The sequence below is a fragment of the Vanacampus margaritifer genome, chromosome 12 (assembly GCF_051991255.1).
Source record: "Vanacampus margaritifer isolate UIUO_Vmar chromosome 12, RoL_Vmar_1.0, whole genome shotgun sequence".
Lineage (NCBI taxonomy): Eukaryota > Metazoa > Chordata > Actinopteri > Syngnathiformes > Syngnathidae > Vanacampus > Vanacampus margaritifer.
Window position 1 is genome coordinate 9,259,691 of NC_135443.1, and position 23,418 is coordinate 9,283,108.

The 23,418-nt window shown below is 40.7% G+C and overlaps 1 protein-coding gene across 4 annotated transcripts; it reads right to left on the reverse strand.

Moving 5' to 3' along the window:
- Positions 1–3,529: 3,529 nt before the first annotated feature.
- sertad2b (SERTA domain containing 2b) lies at positions 3,530–18,583 on the reverse strand. 4 transcript variants are annotated; one of them, XM_077582739.1, is made up of 2 exons: positions 18,338–18,583; positions 3,530–8,416 (listed from the first exon to the last, which is right to left on the reverse strand). In XM_077582739.1, the coding sequence occupies exon 2, from the start codon at positions 8,410–8,412 to the stop codon at positions 7,258–7,260; it is 1,155 nt and encodes a 384-aa protein (XP_077438865.1). In that variant the 5' UTR covers positions 8,413–8,416; positions 18,338–18,583; the 3' UTR covers positions 3,530–7,257. The 4 variants fall into 4 exon arrangements, with proteins under 4 accessions (XP_077438865.1, XP_077438867.1, XP_077438868.1 ...); XM_077582741.1 differs by lacking the exon at positions 18,338–18,583 and adding an exon at positions 17,592–17,801; XM_077582742.1 differs by lacking the exon at positions 18,338–18,583 and adding an exon at positions 17,473–17,571.
- Between the last annotated feature and the right edge of the window lie 4,835 nt (positions 18,584–23,418).

Sequence of the window (23,418 nt, forward strand, 5' to 3'; positions counted from 1 at the left end):
CAATTCATCACTTAACAGGTGGAATTCAGAGCGCCGAATGTCTCTTCCGCGTGTAAAATGGCTTCTTATAGTTAAAACCGACCGCCTCTCTTTCATTTGTAGACAAAACATACTCTCTGGGTACTTTTCCGTGAGCGATGGCGAAAACAGAGTCAGGGGTTCGTGTTCGAAACAGATTCTGTTCTCAAGGACCAAATGTGTTTTCCCACAGAGAAGGAACTTCTAGACCAAATAATATGTCCCAGTTTAAGGTCAAATTATACTGAGTTCAACACTACTTGCTTTACACGTCTATAAAACCTTTCAACATGGTTAATATAAAGAATTAAGATGTTAATAATGTATAACAATGGTTAATATATGAAAATAAAGAATTTAAATGTTAATAATATCTAACAGTAGATGCCACCGACTTCCGGGTTTTACACATCAGAGCCGTTTCCGGCCACTGCTGGCTGCGTTCGAACACTCGCACCACCACCCCTGCACCCCCCAACCACGCGCTTCAGCTCATCGGCGGGAGGGAGTCCCGGCTATCTGAAATGCTCCGGACAGTCAGACACTACACAGCCTCGCGCCCGTTGACGAGAACGAGCAACCGAGGGGCACAAAGGCGGAAGCGCAAGTACGTGGACGCGGCCCACATGTCGCAAACCGGAAACGGAAACAAATTTGCTGGGGGGAAACCCGGAAGTCCCGCCTCCTCCGTGGCATATAGTCCATAGGTATGTTTACGTTTGTTTGTTGTTATAGCTTGTTTTCTTCTCTTAGGTCTTTTGCTTCCACGTGTGCTCGTCAACCCGGTCCCTTGTATCATCTAATAAGCTCCTCCAGCCACTTGTGTCTTGCACAGGTGTCTCTTGTTATCTCGTCAATTTGCTTGTATTTAGTTTCCTGCTTAATTCAGTCTTTTGTTGTCACCGTCACCTAATTTGTGGTGTGCGTCTTGTTTCTTTTTTTTCACCACTACCGCTGTTAGTAATATTTATCAATTGTTTTGTTCAATACTCTGAACATTCTTAGGATGAATCCATCACTTGGGAACTGGGTCCCGAACTTTGCATCAATATGAAGAAGACCAAGAAGATGGTGATGGACTTCAGAAGGAACAGACACCCATTTTCTTATATGCTAATAAATAATCAAAGTGTTTTCAAATGCATTTAAAAATCCATATAGGATGAACATAAAAAAATGAGATAGGAGCATGATCTCAGTACCATGGCCAGCGCTCAGTCTCCTAGGGGGCGCTACAGAAGATTTGTATATTATTTAAACACGTACCCTAGTCACTGCTAAACAGAGCAGCAATGCTGAAAGAAAAGCATGTAAATATGCTTCGTGGTTAAAGATAACAAATCAAACGGGTTATTTTCCTACTCATGATTATGATAACGGCCTAAATCTGTTTTCCTCATTGTGTAATAGATGTGTTTGTAATGCCTCCCCGATTCCGCCACAAGATGGGGCTAGAGTAACGCTTCAGTTTACATCATGCACTCCATTCGTGCAGACTGCTATTATAATTGTTTGTCTTAAACGCAGTGTTTTATGTGATTGCTATAATTTGTTGATCCGTACGTGTATCCATCCATAAAAAAAAAAAAGCTTTTACTATTAGGAGTTATAGTGGTCTAATGATTCTTCGTGTTTTAAGGTGAATAGTTTACTGCAATTTTTAAACACATACGTTCATGGGACTGTTTGTGACAAATAAGTGACCTAAATATGAGTGACGGATAATCATGTTCATTATGGGAGGTAACCTGAAAAGGACATGTTGGGTCTTTCTGTTGAGAAGACGGCGCTCCGTGTCCTCGTCTGCCTTCCTGACTGTCTTTCTGTGTTGTCCTTGCTGACCTTAGATTTGCTGTTGCTAAGTTGAGCTAAAACATCCCTCCCTCCCTTCGCCAATAGAGACAGACTGCCCCCCATCCCCTCACAGCTGTGTGGCCTAAATGCTGCAAATAACCAGCAGCCCTGCGAATCAGAAGTCATGACTGTCGAACAGTGGCAAATGTTGGTGCTGTGCCACCGTCAACCAGAAGAGAAAGCAAACAAAGTGGAAGACAAACTGAAAGGCTGAGCTTTTTTTTGTTGCAGACAGTCAGTGTGCTTTCCAGACAGTTAAGTGCACCAAAGTCGGGAATAAAATTTAAATCCCAAGGACTCAATATTATCACATCTGCCTCACAATTTTGAGGTCTGGGGATTGAACGCCTTCTTGTGTGGAGTTTGTATGTTCTCCCTGTACCAGGTTCTGGATCTTAACCTCGGTTTGATCGGTTTTGTGCCTATAAGTCATGGTTTAAATTTGACAAGTATGCGGTTTTTGGATTGCATGCAGTAGTAGCCTTTGAAAGGCAGACGTACAAAATAAGCTGATGTGAACCTGGAGTCGTTAAAAATATATATATATATTCGAGTAACCACCCACTAAACTCAAATTCATGTGACACTTCCTCGCGTCAACCAATGCTGCATAATTCATAATGTCGACAGCAAAGGCGGAGAGTTGAACTTGGGTGCCTACCGCAAGGGTAGATCCCAGGTGGGCAACCACACCTTCCGGCCAGGTGGATTGGCGGAGGTCTCAGTCCAGAGGCGGTTGGCAGCAGTGGCAAATACCCTCGTGCTTGGCAGAACGGATGAGGGTGGTCCTGGCTCGGACCCAGGTCGGCGGCAGCAGACAAACTCGCCTGTGTTCTCTTCAAGGGTGGCCCGCAAGAATCGCTGGAGGACATCATGGATTCTCTGGATCCCGGCCGGTATGGAGATCTTAAAGCTGGAGTGGTGAACAGGCAGTCAGGGGAGAGGATATGTGGAACAGTGTTGGGGTTAGTGGAAAATCACTGGGCGAGCACAAAGAACGACAATGGAGCAGAACTGTCCGTGACATATTTGGTATAAAAATAACTTAAGATTAACTCCAGATTGTTTACTTTTGTTTATGGGGACAATTTACCATATTTGGAAACACGGCATCACTATAAATCCTCTACAAAAAATTTTTTTGGATTATTATATTTCAGACAAAAATTCCATGTCTCAAGGTTAGCATGTTAGCCTCATGTGTTTCCACGCTTAATGCACGTCGTAACATATATTCAAACTTGGTCACATGACAGACAGTAATACTAAGATTAAAATCTAAGTAGCCTACTAATGGACAAAGCAAAAAAGATACCGATTTATTCTGTGTTCATGAGTCTGATAGCTGAGGGGAAGAAGCTGTGTCCATGTGAGTAAAAGGTCAGCTGTAAGCTAATAACTGCTTCGCTAGTCACGAGCTAACAGCCAATCAGAATGATCAATTGTCACGACGGCATTTTGTTTACAATGACTTTGGCCATGTTGATTGCGTGCTAGGGTAGGGAAGTACTAAGCTTGGTTAATTCTCACTACATGTATCAAATGTTTCATAGTTAAGGTTATTTTGTATTATGAATCGAGTGTGACTGTGTGTTATAGTATCAACACTTTTTGATAGCTGGGCAATCTAAATCAGGAAGAAAGAAACCACGAGTCGTGTTCGTTTACTGTTTATTGTGTGTGTTTGTGTGTGTGTGTATATATATATATATTTATATATATATATATGTTCATATTTATAAAACTACAAAAGTAAGACTTTCAAATTCATACTCATCAGTTTATCTCTTATATATTTTTTCTCTTACAGAGAGAGACGGAGAAAGAGACTTTTGTGTTCTATTGAATAGAACAAGGCACAACTCAAAGGTCTGCGAAAAAATACAGCCTCTGGAGGAACTCAGCCTTGACTCAGGTCAGTCTATCCCATGAAGTAGTGCTGTGTCACATGCTTGGACAAATTCAGTATAAAAAAAAAAACGAATCCGTGAAGTCCGAGGAGCTCATTTGTCGTTCATGTTATGTACATAACTTTTGTGATTGAGGCGTGTATGACAAGCTTTGGAATCTTGATATCTGAAGGTGGCAGATTGTTTGTTTTTGTGTATTGCTGCATAACCAATTGGTAAACAGTGAACAGGAGAGTATAAAAGACATATTAAAAAAAAAGAAGACACAAAAAAGACCCATGTATACAAAAACTATTCCACGCTCAGATACAATCCTATCTGGAGCGGAGTACATTCCGACTACATAATCTGTACACGTTATTTACAATCCAAAGGTTCACTCCAAATGAAAATAAATATATTTACACAGCGCAGAAAATAAGAATAAATAACTTCATTGGCAGAGAAAAAACACCACTAACAAACTTAAAAAAGAAAAAAAATAGAGACAGAAACCTGATGCAGTTGTGTATAAAAACGAGCAGTGGTGTTGATAGTTTTGATACTTCATGATGTCAAAGGCAGACTGGGAAAGTCGCTGCTTCGCTTTCGCTTTTGGCTAACAGTAAGATGAGCACATCGCAACCCCTTAAACACAATCCCTCCTTGATTTCTATTCATACTATATCAGTTGATACAGCAAGCACGCTTGGGTGCAAAGAAATAACAGTAAAAAAAAATAAAAAAATTGAAGCGGCACATAGCAATGTGTTTTTATAGCAATACTCCAGAAAATAATTATTGTGTACTTTGCACTAAGGAAATTTAGTAATCGCCAAATGCAGATTGCTAAAAACACTATAGCTCCTTGATTAGGGACAAGAACGCAAAGACAAAAGTAAGCATTGTGGGTATTGAGAGTCAAAAACCAATTATCGGATTGAAGTGGACATATTACAGAAACTGGATTGCTCGTGTACAAATAGTGAGCTCTGTAGTGTACCCTTACCACCTGTCACGTATGAAATTAAGCAACAACGTAAATCTTGGCCCCTTTCCCAAAAAATGTTTGAGCAAGTTGTTGTGAATTTTGTGATGTAACTTGGGTTTGGTTAGCTCGAGTGTATGCTTGATTTGGTTTACGTGTGAACGGCCATCATCGGTTTTCTCGGTGTGCGCCGAAACAAGACAACCGGACCTGCTTGAAAAGGTATTTTGTTGGGAAAATTGGATTTTTGTCACATAATACATCATAAACGCAGTTGAGACTATATGCATGTACTGTAGACTGGCCATCTTTTGGTCGGTGATAACTACACTAATGTGAACGGTAAGTGAATGAAAGTACAGATGTGAACACGGCGCAGGTGATTGCCTGATTTTTGCTACATCATACTTATGATACACAGGAAATGACCGCATTTCCTCACATAGCGTTTGGGGTTACCTATCGTATTCATTTCCTACACCGCTTTTCCTCATTAGGCTTGTGAGTGAGTGGTGGTCGTATCCCAGCTGACTTTTGGACGAGAGGCGGAGCACACCCTGGACTGCTCGTCAGCTTGCAGCACACTTTTACATTCATTGTAATAATAATTTGCTGACATGATCATTTCTCACAAATGATACAAAATGAAGAAGACAAAAGGCATGTTGAAGGGATGTCAACAAACTATTTAAAGTAATCTTCTAAGAGAGGGGATGGCATTTATTAAGTGGGGAGAACACTATTTGAGGAAATACGGTACTTCCGAATCTGTGCACATTTTGGCTTATTATGTGACACTGACATTGGCAAAGTTGTAATTAACACGAGGTTGTTGTTTTTTTTTTGTTTATGTGAGGCAAAACTAATGCTTTACGGCCACAATTATGCAACGACGGGGGTATCACTTAGAAAGTGATAAATGGAGATTTAGCCCTCCAGAAATTGTGTGTGTTTGGGGTAAACCTCAAAACAGTGCTGCACAATATAATGACGTGAGTAAAACCCTGAGATGTAGTGAATATGGGCTTCTATTCTGAACACAACAATTTGTGCAAATGGACTTTGTGTAATACTGTACGCTGTGCTGCAATTTGTCTGTCACTCTACTTACTAAATCGTTTGCAAAAACAAACAAACAAAAAAAAAAGGCATATCTAGAAATACGCGCGTGTAAGGATATTATTGAGTCGCGACGGCTTTGCCTGCAATACGTGACAGCCGATTTGTTTAGTTGTCGTGCATGTCTGTTTTGGTTGGACTTTAGAGCGCTTCTCCGCCTGCACGGAGCACAAGATTCCGCAACTCTTTCGAATGTAAACACAACAAACTCTACTGATCAGAATTCTGCTTTGCAAAGCCCAGCATATTAAAAAAAAGACGGTATAAAAAAAGCATCCCCAAGTTGGTAAAGCCGGACCTGAACTGAGATCATCGTCACATGACCGCTCTGAAGAGTGGTCTCGTTTACTGCCATTGACGGCTATAGTCGTCAAAAATTCATTTGAACTATTTCTATTGGTTTAACTTTTTTTTTTCTCACTTTTGTTAACAAGAGTATGAAATCCTAGAAGAAAATTATTGTACATTTAGAACAGATATAAAATTGTGATTAATTAGACTATTGAAGTCATGCGATTAATTACAATTACAAATTTTAATTGCCTGACGCCCCCAATTTTTAATAATCTTTTCTTAAAAAAAAAAAAAAAAAAAGATTATTTAAAAAATGGGTAGGTTTTCATACTCTTGTTAACAAAAGTGGAAAAAAAATTTAAACTAGTAGAAATAGTTCAAATGAATTTTTTGACGTTTATAGCCGTCAATGGCAGCGAATGAGTTACCAAAGACTGATGAATAAGTAGCGGACATTTTCTTTTAAACATGAAAGACAATGAAATTATTATTGTTTGATCATGAGGAAATCCCTCACTAAGTGAACAGTAAATTTAATACATTAAAAAATATATCGTAAGCGAAACGGAGGGGGGAAAAAACAACAACAAAGAATTGAATAAGTGGTCATTTTCTTTTGGAAGGCACTCATCTCCTAAAAGACACACACGTTCAGTGTGCACGATCAAACACAGTCACATTCATTTCTGTACCAGTGAGGATCCTCCTTGGATTTGATGGGGGAAAAAACAAAAAAATCCTCTGCGACACGTTGAGGGCAATGTTTTAGGTCAATGTTACAGATTAGAATTAGGATTACGTTCATATTAAGGAATTCATTCCTTGGAGGTCCTCGCCAGTATCGAAATGTAAACTGATTTGGATCTTTGCTTCCCAATAATTTTCATTTCTGTTTTTGGAAAGGTGAGGACAGTCCATGCACAGTGTTGAAGTAGTCGTAGTAGAAACAGTTGTCTCAATATGACAACTGAAAATGACAATTGCAAACTTTAAAACCACAAAATGAAGAACAACGAGCAGAAAAACAAATCCCAGATCTGTCTAAAATCATCATTTCAGTCTCTTGTCTGGATCGCAGCGTCTTGTTTCTGCTTGTCATGAACCAACCAACACTTCCATGATGTGATCAAGTTCTGTCAGATCAATTTTGAAAGGCTGGTTGGCGGAAACTTGGGGGGCGGGGCCGCTGTACGGCGACGCCAGCGATTTGAGGAGGTCGTCCGCCGTCACCACCGGTGAAATTTTGGCGCCGGTTGTCACGCTGACCGCCCCCGCCGTCACGCAGGGATCAAAATCGTACATGGACGTGTCGATGTCGGCGAAGAGGACGTCGTCCAGGGCCAGGTCTGTGAGAAACCCGGACGGCGTGGAAGGGAGGGCTTGAGGGGGGTAAATGGCGACGGGGGGCACCGCGGGCAGAGCGTCCATCGGTCGAAGCTCGGGACAGGAGCCTTCCGCGAGCGAGACGCAAGTTGTTTCAGTTTTCGAGCCGGACGTTCTGCGCTCTTTTGCTGAGCCCGAGAGCGCAGGGGAAAAGGCCGCTAAGTGGGGGGTTTGGGCAAGCGTTGTGGGCGCGAGGGAGGTAGTTACTGTCATAGAATTGGCTGATGCTGTCCTAGTTATGGCTGTGGGAGGACATAAATCCATGCCGCTCACGTCAGAGATGGCGGCGGACGTCTGACTGTGCAACGGGGGAGGCGACAGAGGAGGAGTGGGCGGAGATGACGCGCCGAAGGAGGAATCGCCACCGTCGTCCTCCAGCAAAGACGCCGGAGTGAGGCAGGCGTCCAACAGAGGCGGGTAGGCGGGAGGCACCGACGGGTGTGGCGAAGGCGGAGGAATGATCGCAGGCATCAACAGAGCAGAAGGTGGCGATACCTGAGCCGTCAGGACTCCGAATGAGGGCGGGGCCTCGCGGAAGCCCTCGTCCATCGGGTCGTCGGGCGGCGGCGACGGCGGCAGGAGCAGCGGCCGCAAGGAGCCTTCCTGCTTCAGTTCGTCCTGGATGCGCCGCAGCATGTTATTGATGAGGACGCGGCGCTCCAGGCTGGGCTCGCTCAGCGGCCGCTGGCTGTAAAGCTTCATGAGCGAGATGTTGAAGATGGTCTGCCTCTGGAGGGTGTACGACACCTTGGACAGGCCCTCGGGGCCCAGGCCGAATCCTCCGCCCGCCGCCGACGCCTCCAGCGTTTTGCCTTCCAGCACCTCTTCATCCTCGTCCAGTTTTCGCTTGGCGCCTTTACTGAACATAAATCTGGAACACAAAGAGAAAAACAATATATTGGATTGTGGAAAGATGGCTTTTTAATTGCTATGCAAATATCAGGAGTGCCTGCAAGTGTCAAATTATAAAAGCAAGTCTAAAGTACCTTCATTTACTGGCATGTAAAAAAAAATCTTCATTGAAATAAATCGAAATGTTATTAATCCATTCAGGCATAATCTTCAAAAAATCATTTGAACTATTTCTATTAGTTGAATTTTTTTTCCACTTTTGTTAACAAGAGTATGAAAACCTAGAATTGTTTTATTGTACATTTAGAACAGATATAAAATGTATGATTAATCGTGAGTTAACTATTGAAGTCATGCGATTAATTACAATAAAAAAAATTAATCGCCTGACGTGATTTAAAAAAAAAAAGAAAAGATTATTTAAAAAATCGTTTACCGTATACCGCCTGCTGTTGACCACTAGAAGGAGCAGCACAATGAAGTGGATGATCATTTGCAGCATAAAATCATGATTCATTTACTACTTTGTTTTCATTAAGTACAATATTATAGAGTGCTATTTTTATTTTTTTAAAGCCACAAACACACAACGTTATATTTTTGGGAAGGAGGTTCTTCCATTCATTTCAATGGGGAAACACGATATGAGATATGAGCGTTTTGAGTTACAAGTGTGGTTGTGCAAATTAAAGGCACATTTCAAGGCATCGCTGCACAGTGTTTCCTGCAGCTGCTTTGATGCAGCAGGTTTATTACAACATCAGATTTAATAAAGCATGCATTTCAACCGAAGAGCAGATGGAATGGGAGCCTTTTTTGCTCAAGACTGGTTGTCCAACACATTACATACACGTATGTCGCGTTATGTAATAGCAGTGTTCCCTGCTGTAGCACAGGATCATAGGCCACGTTTTAAGCCAAACCCCTTCCACCCTCCCGCTTTGCGAATACAGCACAGAGCCCGCTCAGTGTGCAAGACATACCGACACACAATAATACGTCAGAGTTGCGGAATATTCATAAGTGTGACTATTCAAGCAGTTTGAAATACTTTTTACTGTCTGATTGGACACGAGGTGGGGAGAAAAAAAACCCCGAGACAAACAAGAGTGAAAGAGCAAAAACAGGCATCACTGCAGTACGTTTGATTCTAATCCAGGCTGACAGGCTCATAGAGCCAGCCGCTATACATACACACACACACACACACACACACACACACACAGGAAGTGTGAGCTGCAGGCCCAGTCACCATGACTGGTTGGTTGCCATGACAAACGGAGTCAGCTGGGAATTCACCCAAAGAGATGACAAAGAACGAAATGGTGGTGGGGGTTGCTTAGGGGTATGAGGGAAGAGAGGGAGGAGGAAAAGAAGGTGGAGTCAAAGGTAGGAGCGGCATTTCACGGCGCAACAGCTCATTTAACTTACTACTTGACCATGCTGCTTGATGCATGCAAGTCAGCAAGTGGGTGTGTTGGGAAAAAAAGCACTCGACTTCATAATGAATGTGATATTATACTGTACTGTATATCTAAAGAAGTCAGAATACTCTTGGAGGTTATGTTAGAGAGTCTTTAAGGCCATCCAAATACTTAGCAGGGTACCACGAGAGCACTGAAGCACTGAAAAGTGTCAATTTTGCAATGAAGCATTGTTCAATATAAATAAAAGTTTCATAGTGTATGCTTGTCTCTGGTGTAAAAAAAAAATTAAATGACAGATTCGCTCTGTTTAGATTATAGGAACACAATTTTAAGCCATTAATACCTTGTTATTTTATACATGAACCATGTAAAAATAAGAATGTTTCTGCCTCATATTGCACTTTAAAGTTGTGTTCTTAAATCCTAAACGGCTATATTAGACATTTTGAATTGATTTTTTTTTTTAATTTAATGGAAAAAGCGCTTTACAAAATAAATGAAGACAAAGTTGTTTTTTTGTTTTTTTTGCTGATCCGAAAAACGATCCGATCCGTGACTCAAATCTATGATCCGATCCGAACCGTGACTTTTGCGATCCGTTGGCCATAGTAAGTGGGTGTTTTTGGATTTTTCCAGCCCATTCACAAAGCAGCGCCGCGCAAGAACTTCCACTGCCCATTAAGAAGGGGAAAAAAAACATAGTAAACGTCAATTAACGTTTTTGGCAGCATTCATTTGGATTTTAGTATACGTCATTAAACGTTTTTGGCGGTAAAAGAGTTAAATGTTGTTTTTTTAACAGTTAAGACATAAGGTCATAATGGCCCATGGAGGTTCTATTTAAAGGCTGATTAACTTAGAGAATCACTTTAGGGTGGTTCCTTTTTATGATAACGTTGCTTAGAGAGAACAAACTAATCAAAGAACATTAAAGAGTGAGCGACAGAGTTTCAAAGCAGTTCACGTGTGTGTGATTGAGAGTCGAAGCAGCTGCGCTTGCGTGCCTCTCTGAGTCATGTCAGTGTGTTTGGATTCAAACTCATACACTTATGTACACAGTGTACAGGGCTGACATACCAGAGCTGCCCCACCCCTTACATTCCACTTCAGTGTCCTCCTCTTCCCTTTCCGTCGGCCCCACCTCTCTACTACTTTGCTTTTCTTTTTCCATTCTTTGTCATCGTATGCCTCATCATCTCAACTCCTTTTCCCACTTACAGGTTTAGAACCAAGTGACACTTTATGATCCAAGCAGGCGAGTCACCGAGTAACAGAATAAATGTATCAGCGTTTAAGTAATCAGGATACAAAAAAAAAAATACGATGTAATCCAGTGAGTTAAAGAAAAAATAAACATGTAATTAAATTATTTGCTACATTTATTACAAATGTGGTTTCTTTTGCAGGATTGCATTTTTAATCTGCGGGAGAGAGGTGGTGCAGTTCACCCAAGTAAGGCTTTTGTTGCCTAGCAAGTAAGAGTACGAGACATGTCACTGGCTGGATTTGTGTTGGTCTTTGTGCAGTCAGTTTGAAAAGTGACTCTAAGGGAATGAATGGTGACTGTTTTGGATCATATTCATCCATCCATCTATCACTGGAGCCAAATTCATTCCTTTTAAATAAGATTTCTAGAGAAATATGTGAGCTGTCAAAATCATCCGGACCACTTGTTACCATGGAGGAGCTAGCAAGCTATTGGCTATAGCCCTAGTAGGGCCCTACACCCGCAATATTTAAGGAAATATCTCACTAATTGCCACCATCATAAATAATCTACAACTTTACTAGTTAAAAGCCATATTTGCAATTTTATCTACTAAAATTGTCAATCAATCCATCCATTCACGGTGTGGCCTTTGGGGACAGTCTGAAAACAGCTTTCCTTCAAATGGCCTTCCATCTACTGTATATCTGTCTAAATGCACCAAAATGGTGCACACGTGTTTAACATGTCTTCCTCATAGTTCTTGTGCTTTGGATTTAAATTGTGGGTGCTCGGAAACCATTAAGGCAAAAAAGACCAGACAAATATATAAATATACGTATTGTACTCTGCGATTGGCTGGCAACCAGTTCAGGGTGTACCCCGCCTACTGCCCGAAGCCAGCTGGGATAGAATCCAGCACCCCCGCGACCCTTGTGAGGAAAAGCGGTCAAGGAAATGGATGGATGGATGGACGTATTGTACTGATTGTTTTTTTTTTTTTACATATTTAGCCATCTGAAAATAATTAAAAGTAATCAAGTTACAGTACTGCATTATGGTATTTGGATTACGTTACTCGCTACATTTTTAACAGGTACGTAACTATCAGAATACATTTTTAAAATAACCTTCCAACCATGCATCCAAGAGATGAAGACCACAGAGGGGAAAAGAGTCATGCAATGCAAAATTGACATGTGGTCTGACTACTCTTACTTAACACTTCCAATGAGTTTTCCGCATTGGACATAAACTGAAAGCGCTCATGCAAGAATGCCATTATGGTCAATCTGAATCCTTAGAAAAAAATTGTGTCATCTTCTTATTGACAACATGATCCTTTATTTTGAATGAGGAACCGTCTAAAGAATCAAAAGTTCTAGTTAAAAGTATCACATGCAGCTCACACAAGATAAATGTTCCCAACGCTAAGAACACAAGCGACTTACCGAAATAACGTTTTGGAGATGGCGCAGTGTGTGCTACTGAACTGTGGTGCTTCCCGTAGCATGGGGTTGTGGGAAAATGTTGGAAGACACTGAAGGCTTGCAACTCAAAATTCTGTTAGTATTGTGAGCAAAATTTGAACTATAACGGCAGTGTGTTCGTATGCGTGAATGCTTGTAGCTGTAGGCAAGCTAAACATCTGTCTTTCTGAACGTGTGTCTTTCTGAACAAGTCGTTTTAATTTCTGACACACTGTGACTCAAGTGAATTAATTTACATAATGACACTAGCACAAAAAAAATCTCAAAAGTCAAATGGAAAGTGGCGCACACTGTTAGCATAGATTAGCATTAGCTAACAGAGTTATCAGCTCAGTTCATTTCTGATAACAGGAACGTACAGCTGTTGATGTTGGGTCGGTGGTTTTAGCATTTGGCGGCGTGTCCGTTTGCACGTGCCACATATCGGTTCGGTACACAAATTGACAAGTGTAATTCAGGGCCTTGATTATCAAGTGATGCCTACTGAGAATTTTGAGGGACAACCCATTTTTTTTCTCTCTTCATGCTATGTTTACGTTGCAGCCCCATAGCTTCGAAAGTTACACTTGGCAGTGGCTCGACAGTACGTGAGCAATGACTAAACCAAACTGACATTCACACCAAAGTACAATTAGTCTTCAATTAACCAAGGATTTTTTTAAATATTTGATGTGGGAGGAAGTTGGAGTGCATTGGGAGAAAATGCTAACTCTACATGCCAGATCGGGATTTGAACCCTCAACATCGAGTCAGAACTGTCAGGCAGATGCACTAATAACACAACCACTACACTGCCCAATTGCCGTATAATTTATTTACTCTGCTAAAAAAAAAAATATATATATATATATACTGTATTCAACTTTGGAAATGACGACAACCATTTGTTTCATCTAACCAGTTTGTTCAATCTAAAATATTTAAAGGTAATCTAAACAAATTCTGAAATGCCCATCCCTTTGCAACACAATGGAATATTGTATATATATTAGATTGCAATATTTTGTATTATGTTTCACTTTCGCATATACAGACAAATCTCCTCAAATTCATCCCGCTGGCTTTGCACTGGAAATGTTATCACCGCAATACAGTAATGATATCTCTTAACAACTGAGCTCGGATCTTTAGGTGAAAAGTAGCCACTTCATGATTGTTTAAACAAGTTCACATGCGTAAACGTCCATACTTAAGTGCGTGCAGTCCGAGTGAGTGCGTTTGAATGTGTTGTGCAGCGGTGCAGTGCAAGTGGATGGACTCTGCAGTGATATTAAGATCCTGAAACCGGATACCCTGGTTTCCATGCCTGTGCTACACACCCACCCCTCCCCCTCGCGTATACAGGGCTATTTCAGGTTCTGGATGCACAAAGTAAAGATAGACTAACACACACACGAGACTACTGCAGGTAGATGAATGCAGCACTAGCACAACAACCGTGTGTAGTAGTGGAACACATTCGGCGGCACATTCAGTCATGATTTTGCTCAAACTGCCCTGCTTTGCAACTCTGACATGCAGCTCAACACATGACCACGACACGGCGTGCGTGCGTGCGTGTGACCAAGACACACAGAGGTCCTCGTAAACACATTCCAGACAAAACCAGAAGATGAGCAACTTGTAGTTGTCTCCTGAACAGACCCACTCCAAGCATAGTGTTAGTGGATATACAGTTAAGTGCTGCCTTGACATACGAGTGTAGGTCGTTCCGTGACCATGCTCGCAGGGGTGTAACGATATCCAAACATCAAGAAACGATTAATTATCACGATATTAAAAAATCTCATATTTCCCCCACCCCCACCCAAAAAGCACAATACCTTGTTTTTGTACATACTGTAATAACAGAAGTGACTAAGAAATAGGCTTGGCCAGTCATTTTATTGTCATGTGCTCCAAATGGCTCAGTGGTGCAAAGTATTTTGGTCCATGTAGTTCACAATGTTCTGTTGAAGAGGGTGAAAAGTAGGGCCGGGCAATAAATCGAATTAATTCGATTAATCGTCATTTAGAAAATCAAATCGTTGAAAATTTGCTAAATCGTGACATTGAATTTTGTCTTCTGGACTATTAAAAGCTGTTCTTATGTTCTGTTACATCCAGATGTTATTGTGAGTCGTAATTCTGCTAACTATGAATGTTAAGTTTATGTTAAAACTGATTTAGAATCTGTATACATTATTGTTGTCTGAACATTTTGCACAGGAATTATTTTTGAATAAATGAAAGCTTTAAACGTTTGTTGGGTTTATTAGATTAAAATCGTAATAATCCTGAATAACTGAAAATATTGAGATTTTGTTTTTGGGACATATCGCCCAGCCCTAGTGAAAAGTCATGTTTTTTGACGAAGATCTTGACAAATATTTGCTAGTATGAATAATTTAAGGGAGTGATGCCGCAGTATGTCTGGTTAGATAGTTTAGTCCACGTGAACAATAATCACACCAGGTTTTCGCTTTTGGACTGTTTAATTTGGGTGTTTGTGTGTGTGTTTTCTGTAGAAAAAATACAAATTAAATCAACTTGAGCAACTACATGTATAAATGTCTTGTCTATGGAATGCTAATGAACTGAGGTCGTAATTATAGATATACAGAAGTTCACATAGTACAAGCAACATTAACCTCAAAGGTCATGATCTACAATCAAAACCCTTAATAATGAGGCACTTGCTAATAACGCATGCACACATTGTAAATCGAGTCAATTTGTGGAGGAACTCAAAACATGTTATGTTCCCCTTCATCTGGTCATTAGCGTGGGTCTTCATGCCTTATTAAAATTAAAGTGCACTAATAACCTAACCACCAGAGGGTGCTGTAACTGTACAAATGACCTCGTCTTTTTAACAGATGTGCGGCCTTTAACTCTTGCAAAAATGGGAAAAAATAAGGAGAAAACAAGCTTTTTGTGAAAAGATAAAATGTCTGCATAACAGTGACTTTTGACACAATTTTTTGTTTAGGGACGTTCTAATGCTTTGATCATTCACGTCATCCTTGAAAACGTTCTATTTCCTAAGATCCGCAATGTTTTCATGTCCTTTGATACTACCGGGAGCCCGTTGAAAAGAGATACAACGCTGCCACCTGCTGGCCATAGTTAGCGGGTGTTTTGGGGATTTTCCAACCCAGTGCCAGTAAAAATGATACAGACGCCGTCAGACCATGAAAAAGGGTTTCATTATTCTCGCTGTAAGTCAACGTTTCGTCATCAGAATTATGAAGATATGAATTGAAGGTTGACTCATACGTCAAGCAGGTTTTACGTGGACTATATTTGAGTAGTTTGGTTGTGTATCTGCGTGCATGCGTACGTGCGCACGTGTCTCCGCCTCCACGTCATGATATCCTTCACATGACAGCGTATTCACAACACTACAAGCATCTTGTATAATGACAGGCCTTGTAACAAAGCACTACAGTTCCTACTAGACATCCTGCAAAATCACATTCACGTGGAGACAGTGCTCACATGAGTGGATATAAAATGCTAGTTTCAATGAAAATGCTTGCGTTACTCAAAATAACACGTGAGGCTGGATTTCAAAATAGGCAGTATGGCGGGTGAGTGGTTGAGGGTTCGAATCCGGACTCCGACCTTCCTGTGTCAAGTTTGCATGTGCTATGTTGTGCTTGTATCCATTTACTCTTTTAATGTTTGTTTGTCTGCATGTCCCCTGCGATTGGCTCAAACCAATCATCAACACAACCTAACAAAACGCTTCAGTGTCGGATTGAGGCGGTAAGCTCACGGAGCAGGTGTGCTGTATATTAACGCTGGAGTGTTTTCTAAAATGACAATCATCACAATAATTGCAGCCACAAGCACTTAAAAGGCTTTCTTTCCTTAAAACACACATAAAATGTGAATAAAGCAAAAAAAAGAGAGAGGGGAGCAGATTTAGGTCAGCAGACGCGTCTGCATGCTGCGGAGCGCTCCTCTCTTCCTTGCTAGCCTCTGGTGGGATAAAACACAGCTTGACACTTCCAGCAACAGCCCCAGGAAACTACTGAAATCTACAACCTCAATCTGTCTGCCTCACGACTGCAGTAAACTCACTATACTACTCGAGTGACTTAGCATGTCCGTACACCTGTTTTTACTAGCGCAGTGTAGCTGTTTTGATATTTCAACTGCAGTATACCTGCTATACACCTGACTCGTTACGATTGCACATTTTTTTCTTCTCACTTCACTTTCTCACCATTGTGGTATCCTTGCCTTGATGATGTAGTGTCTCTTTAGGTACAATCTTCCTTTGCTGGTCTACTTAAGTATATGTACAGTACGGTACATTCCTTACGAACATGATGTACAGCTAAGCTAAGTTAGCTTAGCTAACTACCATAGTGCCCTGTTTTAATACATCTGGCACAGGCATGACGTTTTTCTGACTTTTCTCTCGCCAATCGTCACTCGCGGGAAGACAAGACTGTTGTATGAGTGGCAACAGGTTGGATACACAAAATAATTGTATTCTATGCCATATTTGATATTTGCCAACAGAGACCTGTTGTGAAGCCCTTTGAGACTCTTGTGTGATGAAGGGCTATATAAATAAACTTGACTTGACATGTGATGGGAGAACATTTAATTGTTCGGCTGATCACTATATGTTGCTGACACGGATGAATGAATATATTTATAACTAATAAATACAAATGTTCAGACAAATTAACTATTTTAAAATTTCCTGCCTGGCAATCTATTATGGAACACTAGTTCGGAATCATGACTGCTTAAAGCCTTGCAAATGGAGAATAACAATAAAATGTCACTCACCTATCTTCTTCTAAAAGTAAAGACGGAAGTTTTAAATGATGTATTCGAGTCTATTTTCTGCTATTTTCCTAACATTGTTCCTTGTTTTAGTGCTGAACGACACCATCGGCAAAAGAGGAAATGTTTTAGTAAGAAACATTTTTAGCACAGAGTAACTTACATGTTACATTAAACTATTGGAAGCTTCAGGATTCAAGCTTTAAACCTCACAGTTAGACCGAATGATATAAAATGAAAGCTGTCACTGGTCTGACTACAAAGGAAAAGTATTTCACATACTGTACATCACGTGCACTTCTGTTGTGGAACGTGAGCTGCAGCACCTCCAATTGTTTAAGTTGTCATCACACACACACACACCTCCCGATCTGAAAGGGGGCTTCGGTGGTCTGGTGGGATTCTCCTCCAGACAGACCTTTGACACGACCTATGTGACGCTTGACAATCAGCCTGTTAGTCAGTCAGTCAGTGAAGTGGAGCTCCAGTCATTCTGGCAGGCTGCTGTGTTGTGGTGCATGTTACAAAACAGTAGCCCCCCCCCCCCCCCTCTCTCTCTCTCTCCATAGGCTGAGACTGTCCCACTGAATCGAGTTGAAACACTTCACGCTACAACACTGTAGTGACCACAATGCTACAATGGGCTTTAAAGGGCTGCACTTGTCAAATGTTATGTTCGTTAACGTGTCACTTGTGCCAAAACACAAACAGTATGAGAACTGGAAAAGTTCAAACACTTTTCTCTCTGTGATCAACTGCAAAAGCGGCGGCGGTTGCTTCGGCTGTCTACTGTTAAGAGAAACCGACTTCAGTATATAGCTGAGGAAGGGAAGTCTTATCTAAAGACATTTAATAGGATAACTTTCTTTCCTTTCATCAGTGGCAACTATGACGAACACGACAGCGTTCATTCCCGTGTCTTTTATTCAGTACGAATACTGTACGGTATGTACGCTCCCTCTACAGTACAGTACGGAGAGCTTGGCGTGTACGTTTGATACCAATTTTAAGTGAGATAAGTGTCTTACCAGATTCGGGTCCGCCGGAGCTTGGAAGAGAAACATCGGGGTATTTAAACAGTCCACTCGACAAGGGGGAAAACAAGGCGTCCTCGCTGCTGGAGACTCTGTCACACAATGGCGCTGATAGGAGCGAGAAACTGCCTCGCTGGTCTGAACGCTGATGCCTTCACTGACTGTCGGACAAACTTCGAAAAGCGACTACACCGACTGATTCGTGACGTTTGACGCCAAGTTATAGGATCCCCAGCCTGATATATTAAATGTACAATTAGCAATAAATATACACGAATGTCCAAACACGAGACATAGAGCAAAAAAAAAAAAGATAAGTAACAAATTGGCACAGTTGGCACACACCTTTTTCATTGTGCTATTTATCATTATGTGATGTGTTTGAGGGCATATGTTTGAATTCACATTTTCCACTTATTCAACGTCAGTAACCATCACCTCTCTACACATCTGTTATGGAATTTTTAGAGAAAATTGTGAAGCCACAACTCGGGCAAATAGCCTACTACCCATACTTGCTTTTATAGTACTTTTTTTAAATTTTATTTTACTTTTCTTCTTGTTATTTATTTATTTTTTTAAGTACAGTACTGTACTTTTGTCAATAGCCTCTGGCTTCCTTGACTGACACATGAGGACTAGATTGCAGAGCAGGCTGAGCAGCAGCAGCTGCCCTGTGACGCAATTACATTTACTCCACCCCCAATTCCACCCATTCCACCCCAGTGCGTTTTAAACTATCTATTACTATAACTATGATGATGTATTTTGTGTTATTGATGTGGCCGCCGTGGTGCCAGTAAGTCACATTCGATATTAGCAGAGGGCAGGTGACCAGTAAACTTGCAGATAAGGCAATTGTCTGCCTGTATAGACAAAACAGCAGTGGGGCATTTTGGTGCACAAGATGGGGCAACTGAAAGTGTTTGTACACTTACTACCCCCCACTGCACACTCACCGTTGTGCTGCTACACTCACACCAACAATGCTGATCTCCATATTTGTCCAGACAGGGTGTCTACTCTCAGGACAGACTTTGACCAAGACTGTTGTCACAAGGATTTCTAGTTTGTATTGATCAGGGTATTTGGAACAGTCATCTATGTTCAGTGCCATTTGAATTATAATTACTCGTTAGAATCTCTGAAATCTATGACTGACTTATTTCAACAAATAAAGTTCAGAGCTGAAAACTGTGGGCTACAGTTGACAGTATTTATACATTAGTGCTTAAAAGATGAACATGCAAAGGTGACGTGTCAAAAGTGACACTTTAATTTGTTTTTAAAAAAAAGTGCTACTGACATTTTACAAACTGTGCAGTTCATACTAAAAATAAAAGTTTATAAAGTTATGCAACAAAGCCACATTATCATCGTACTAAATCCAAGTTCTTTCAAAGGCATGCAACCCAATGCCACAAATATTTGGAAGTTGCATAGCAACTCAAGTTGTCACTGAAATTTGATTACATAAAAAAAAATGTATTTCCTTCCTTCCTTTGCAGTTAATGTAAAAGCCCAAACAACGATTCAGTAATTTCTTACACACAGCTACACAACATTGCACATGCCAGGTTAGATTAATATACATAGATATACATTACTGTACTTTATTAATCCTCTAAAATACTTTTAAGACTTAAGCAATCAAAATACTAGCATTTACCCATTTAAAGACTGTTGTGGTGACTAAATATGACCATTACCATTTTCTTTACAAGTATTTCCCAACCTTTTCAACCAAGCAACATGTTTTATGATAAAAAGCACACCACCAAACAAAATGTGACAAAATGTATATATACTCAATTAATAATGATGTTGTTTCCATTTACTGACAATTTAATTAGCCAATGTGTTACCCGGGCTGGTTTGTTGAACACCAAGCTATTTTCCATTTCCATCCATCCATTTTCTTAACTGCTTATTCCTCACTAGGGTCGCGGGGGAGCTCCCATTACATTTTTATTTTGTTGTATGAACGTAAAGGTGGATACACAGTTTAATTGTACATTCTGCCATCTACTGAAACAGCATTTAGTTGTCTGCCACTATATTGCTGGAGTGGATAAATGAGCATGGGTAGAACAGGCAAACTCCACTTTGCTTATTTTAGGTCTTTGTATCTTAATTTTTTTCATATAATAAAAGTTATTGCGTAAGAATGGCGACTTTCCTTCTTTTTCTTTTGCAACATTTATTCCAAAATAACTAACTAGTTCATTGCGCGCTCTTCATAACCTCGAAACCTCGTATTTCGGGTACCCTGTATTTTTAGTTCTATTATTTTGAATGGGGAAAATTTGCTTCACTATCCAAACAATGTCTTCTTTGTATTAAATGTTTTAAATGTTGGATATTCTTCCTTAATTACTAATTAGAATGCTTAATTACTAATTAAAACTCTAGTCAGACAATTGTCTGAATTTGATACTACCAAATGAGTAACCTAGAATCGGATTTTATTACAGTGCTCATCCCTCTGGACTTCAAGCCAAGTCATGAATGCCGAGCAGCGAGGAGGAATGGCTCTAAATAAAGATTTCAGGTCAAAAACAGGAAATGGCTCAGTGAGCAGAGAGGGCAGGGCCATAGCAACACCAAGTGGAGCGCTGTACCCACAACATCCCTCCCTCCCTCTCTTTAGCTTGATTTCTCTCGCACTTCTTTTATCTCCCTCTTGGTGACAAATCCGGTTGCTCCTCTTTCTTGCTTTTTCTCTTTTCCCTGCCTATGTCCAAAAGTATTTGAACAACGGCCATTAAAAAAAATATATATATACATTTTCACCACCAAAATGGAGTTGAAACTATTCAGATGTGATTGAAAGTATCAACTTTCAGCTTTAATTTAAGGGTACATAAAATTTACCATTTAGGCAGTAAAGGTATTTTATAATTTTACATATACATACAGGTTTAATTAATCATTTATCTTGTTACTTCTGTTGTTACTTCTGCAACATCACATGGACATCAGGGACAGAGCCACTGGATTGGTAAATTGAGGTGGTGGTTTCCCTTGTTGAGAAGGGGGGGGTTGCTGTGTTCGCTAACGGCCAACACCGTTGCAAATTGTCACTAAATAATTGCCATTGTGATGAGCCAACTCTCCCAACTTTGTTTCTTGTTCCTTAAACGAAAAACGACTTCCTGAATTGGTCATAAAATGCAGAGGAATCTCCACTATGTGGCGTCCTAGCCAGTGGCAGCCGTAGCAACACCCCGACTTGGAGTGAAACTGCAGCAAAACCTGATGTGTATTTTATATGAAGGCAAACGCACGAGCCGTAACGTCTTTGCCTAAATGTCTAAATGACCTTTGTAGACTTCAAGAAGGTGTCGGGAAGCACTTTGGCGGGTGCTCCAGTAGTTTGGGGGTACCGGACCTCACCAATGTGTGCCATCCCTGTAAGACTAGAGCCAGAGTTTGTTCTGCATTGCTGGCAGTAAGTCAGAGTCGTTTCCAGTGAAGGTTGGGCTATGCCAAGGTTGTCCTTTGTCACCATCTCTATTCACAACAGACTGAAATCCGGCACAATGCGTGTCATATCTCTGCACGGAGGCAGGTTAGACCCAGTGCTGGTAATTTCGCATATGAGCGCAGGCCGGCGGATCGGCAAGAGGCATGACTGAGACAATGTGGGTGTAGTACAACCGACTTCACTTCTGGCCAATTAAAACGTCTCCTTTCATTCCCTTTAAATTAAGCACGCCAGTAAGGGACTAGAGTCTCGACACAGTGGAAGCACATCTGCGCCATGAATTGGGAACTTGGATGGATGATATAAAATGTAGCGGTACTTTACAACTGTTAGACGTTTCCACCCACCATCAATAGACTACCGAGAGAGTCATGTTGTAAATATCTGCACATCCGTGCAATGTAGGCGGCCATTGTGGAGACTTGGCAGATGTGAAAAACATAGCACACAAAGAACCCATTATTTTCAAATGCATCAAAAGAATTTATCATAACAATACGCATATATGTATTTTTTTAATGATCTAATTCACTTTTGAGTGACATTTTAACATAAACAAAGAATCAAATCAAAACATTTGTGTGTGCTGCAAGATTTTGGTAGTATGTGTGAAGATGACCAAATAATCATATGCTATAAAACAGGGCGTGTCACAGCTCAGCATTGAGGGAGAGTTGGGGGTAGAAAGGAGAAGGAGGGGCTAGGAGTCCGGCTGGGGTGAACAACAAGGGGAGTTTCGGGGTCGTCCCCCAAACCACCCATCTGCTTTTATTCCCACTCTCTCTATCTCTCTTTTCTCTCATCTCTTTTTTCTATTGTTACACTCCATCTTACTACCCCAGGTAGGTACAGTCTGAAAACTCAAGAGTTTGATTTTTTTTCTTAATACTAATTTCACAAGAATACAAATTTGTCTTTGCAATAATATGTCTTATGTGCCCACACAAGTCTAAGCATGGTATTGTGACTAATATTGCATGTGTGGAATAAGAATTAAGATGATTACCAGTAATCTGCCTGTTTTCAGACATCTCTGAAGGTTGACATTTTACCCGGGCTCACATTCATCTAAATCCACAAAACAGGTGAGCCATCTCACTGTCTCAAAGTGTAAGATATTGATCAGCATTTTCCCTGGCTGATTTACTGGTTGCTTATACGGATACTTGACTTATTGAGCCCTTTTCAGCAATAAAAAAATAATATTTGGTCCAGAATTAATTTGATAACTTCATTATTTTTCTTGTACAATTAATACCTTTAAAAACAAAATTTTCCACTTGCTGTCGACTGAAGATGACATCACCTGTGCTGAGGAAGTAGGTAACGACCAATCGTGGCTCATCTGTTTTCTGGGTTTGGTCAGCAAACCGAGCCATGATTGGTCGCTAACTATTTCCCTCAGCACTGGTGATGTCATCTTCAGTCGACAGCAAGTGGAAAAAATTGTATGTAAAGCTATTAATTGTAGATGAAAAATAATGAAGTTATCAAATTCATTCTGGACCAAATATTAACTTTTTTGCTGCCGAAAATGGCTCAACCAGTCAAATATCTCTTTATTGTGTTTTGAATTGATCACAATGTT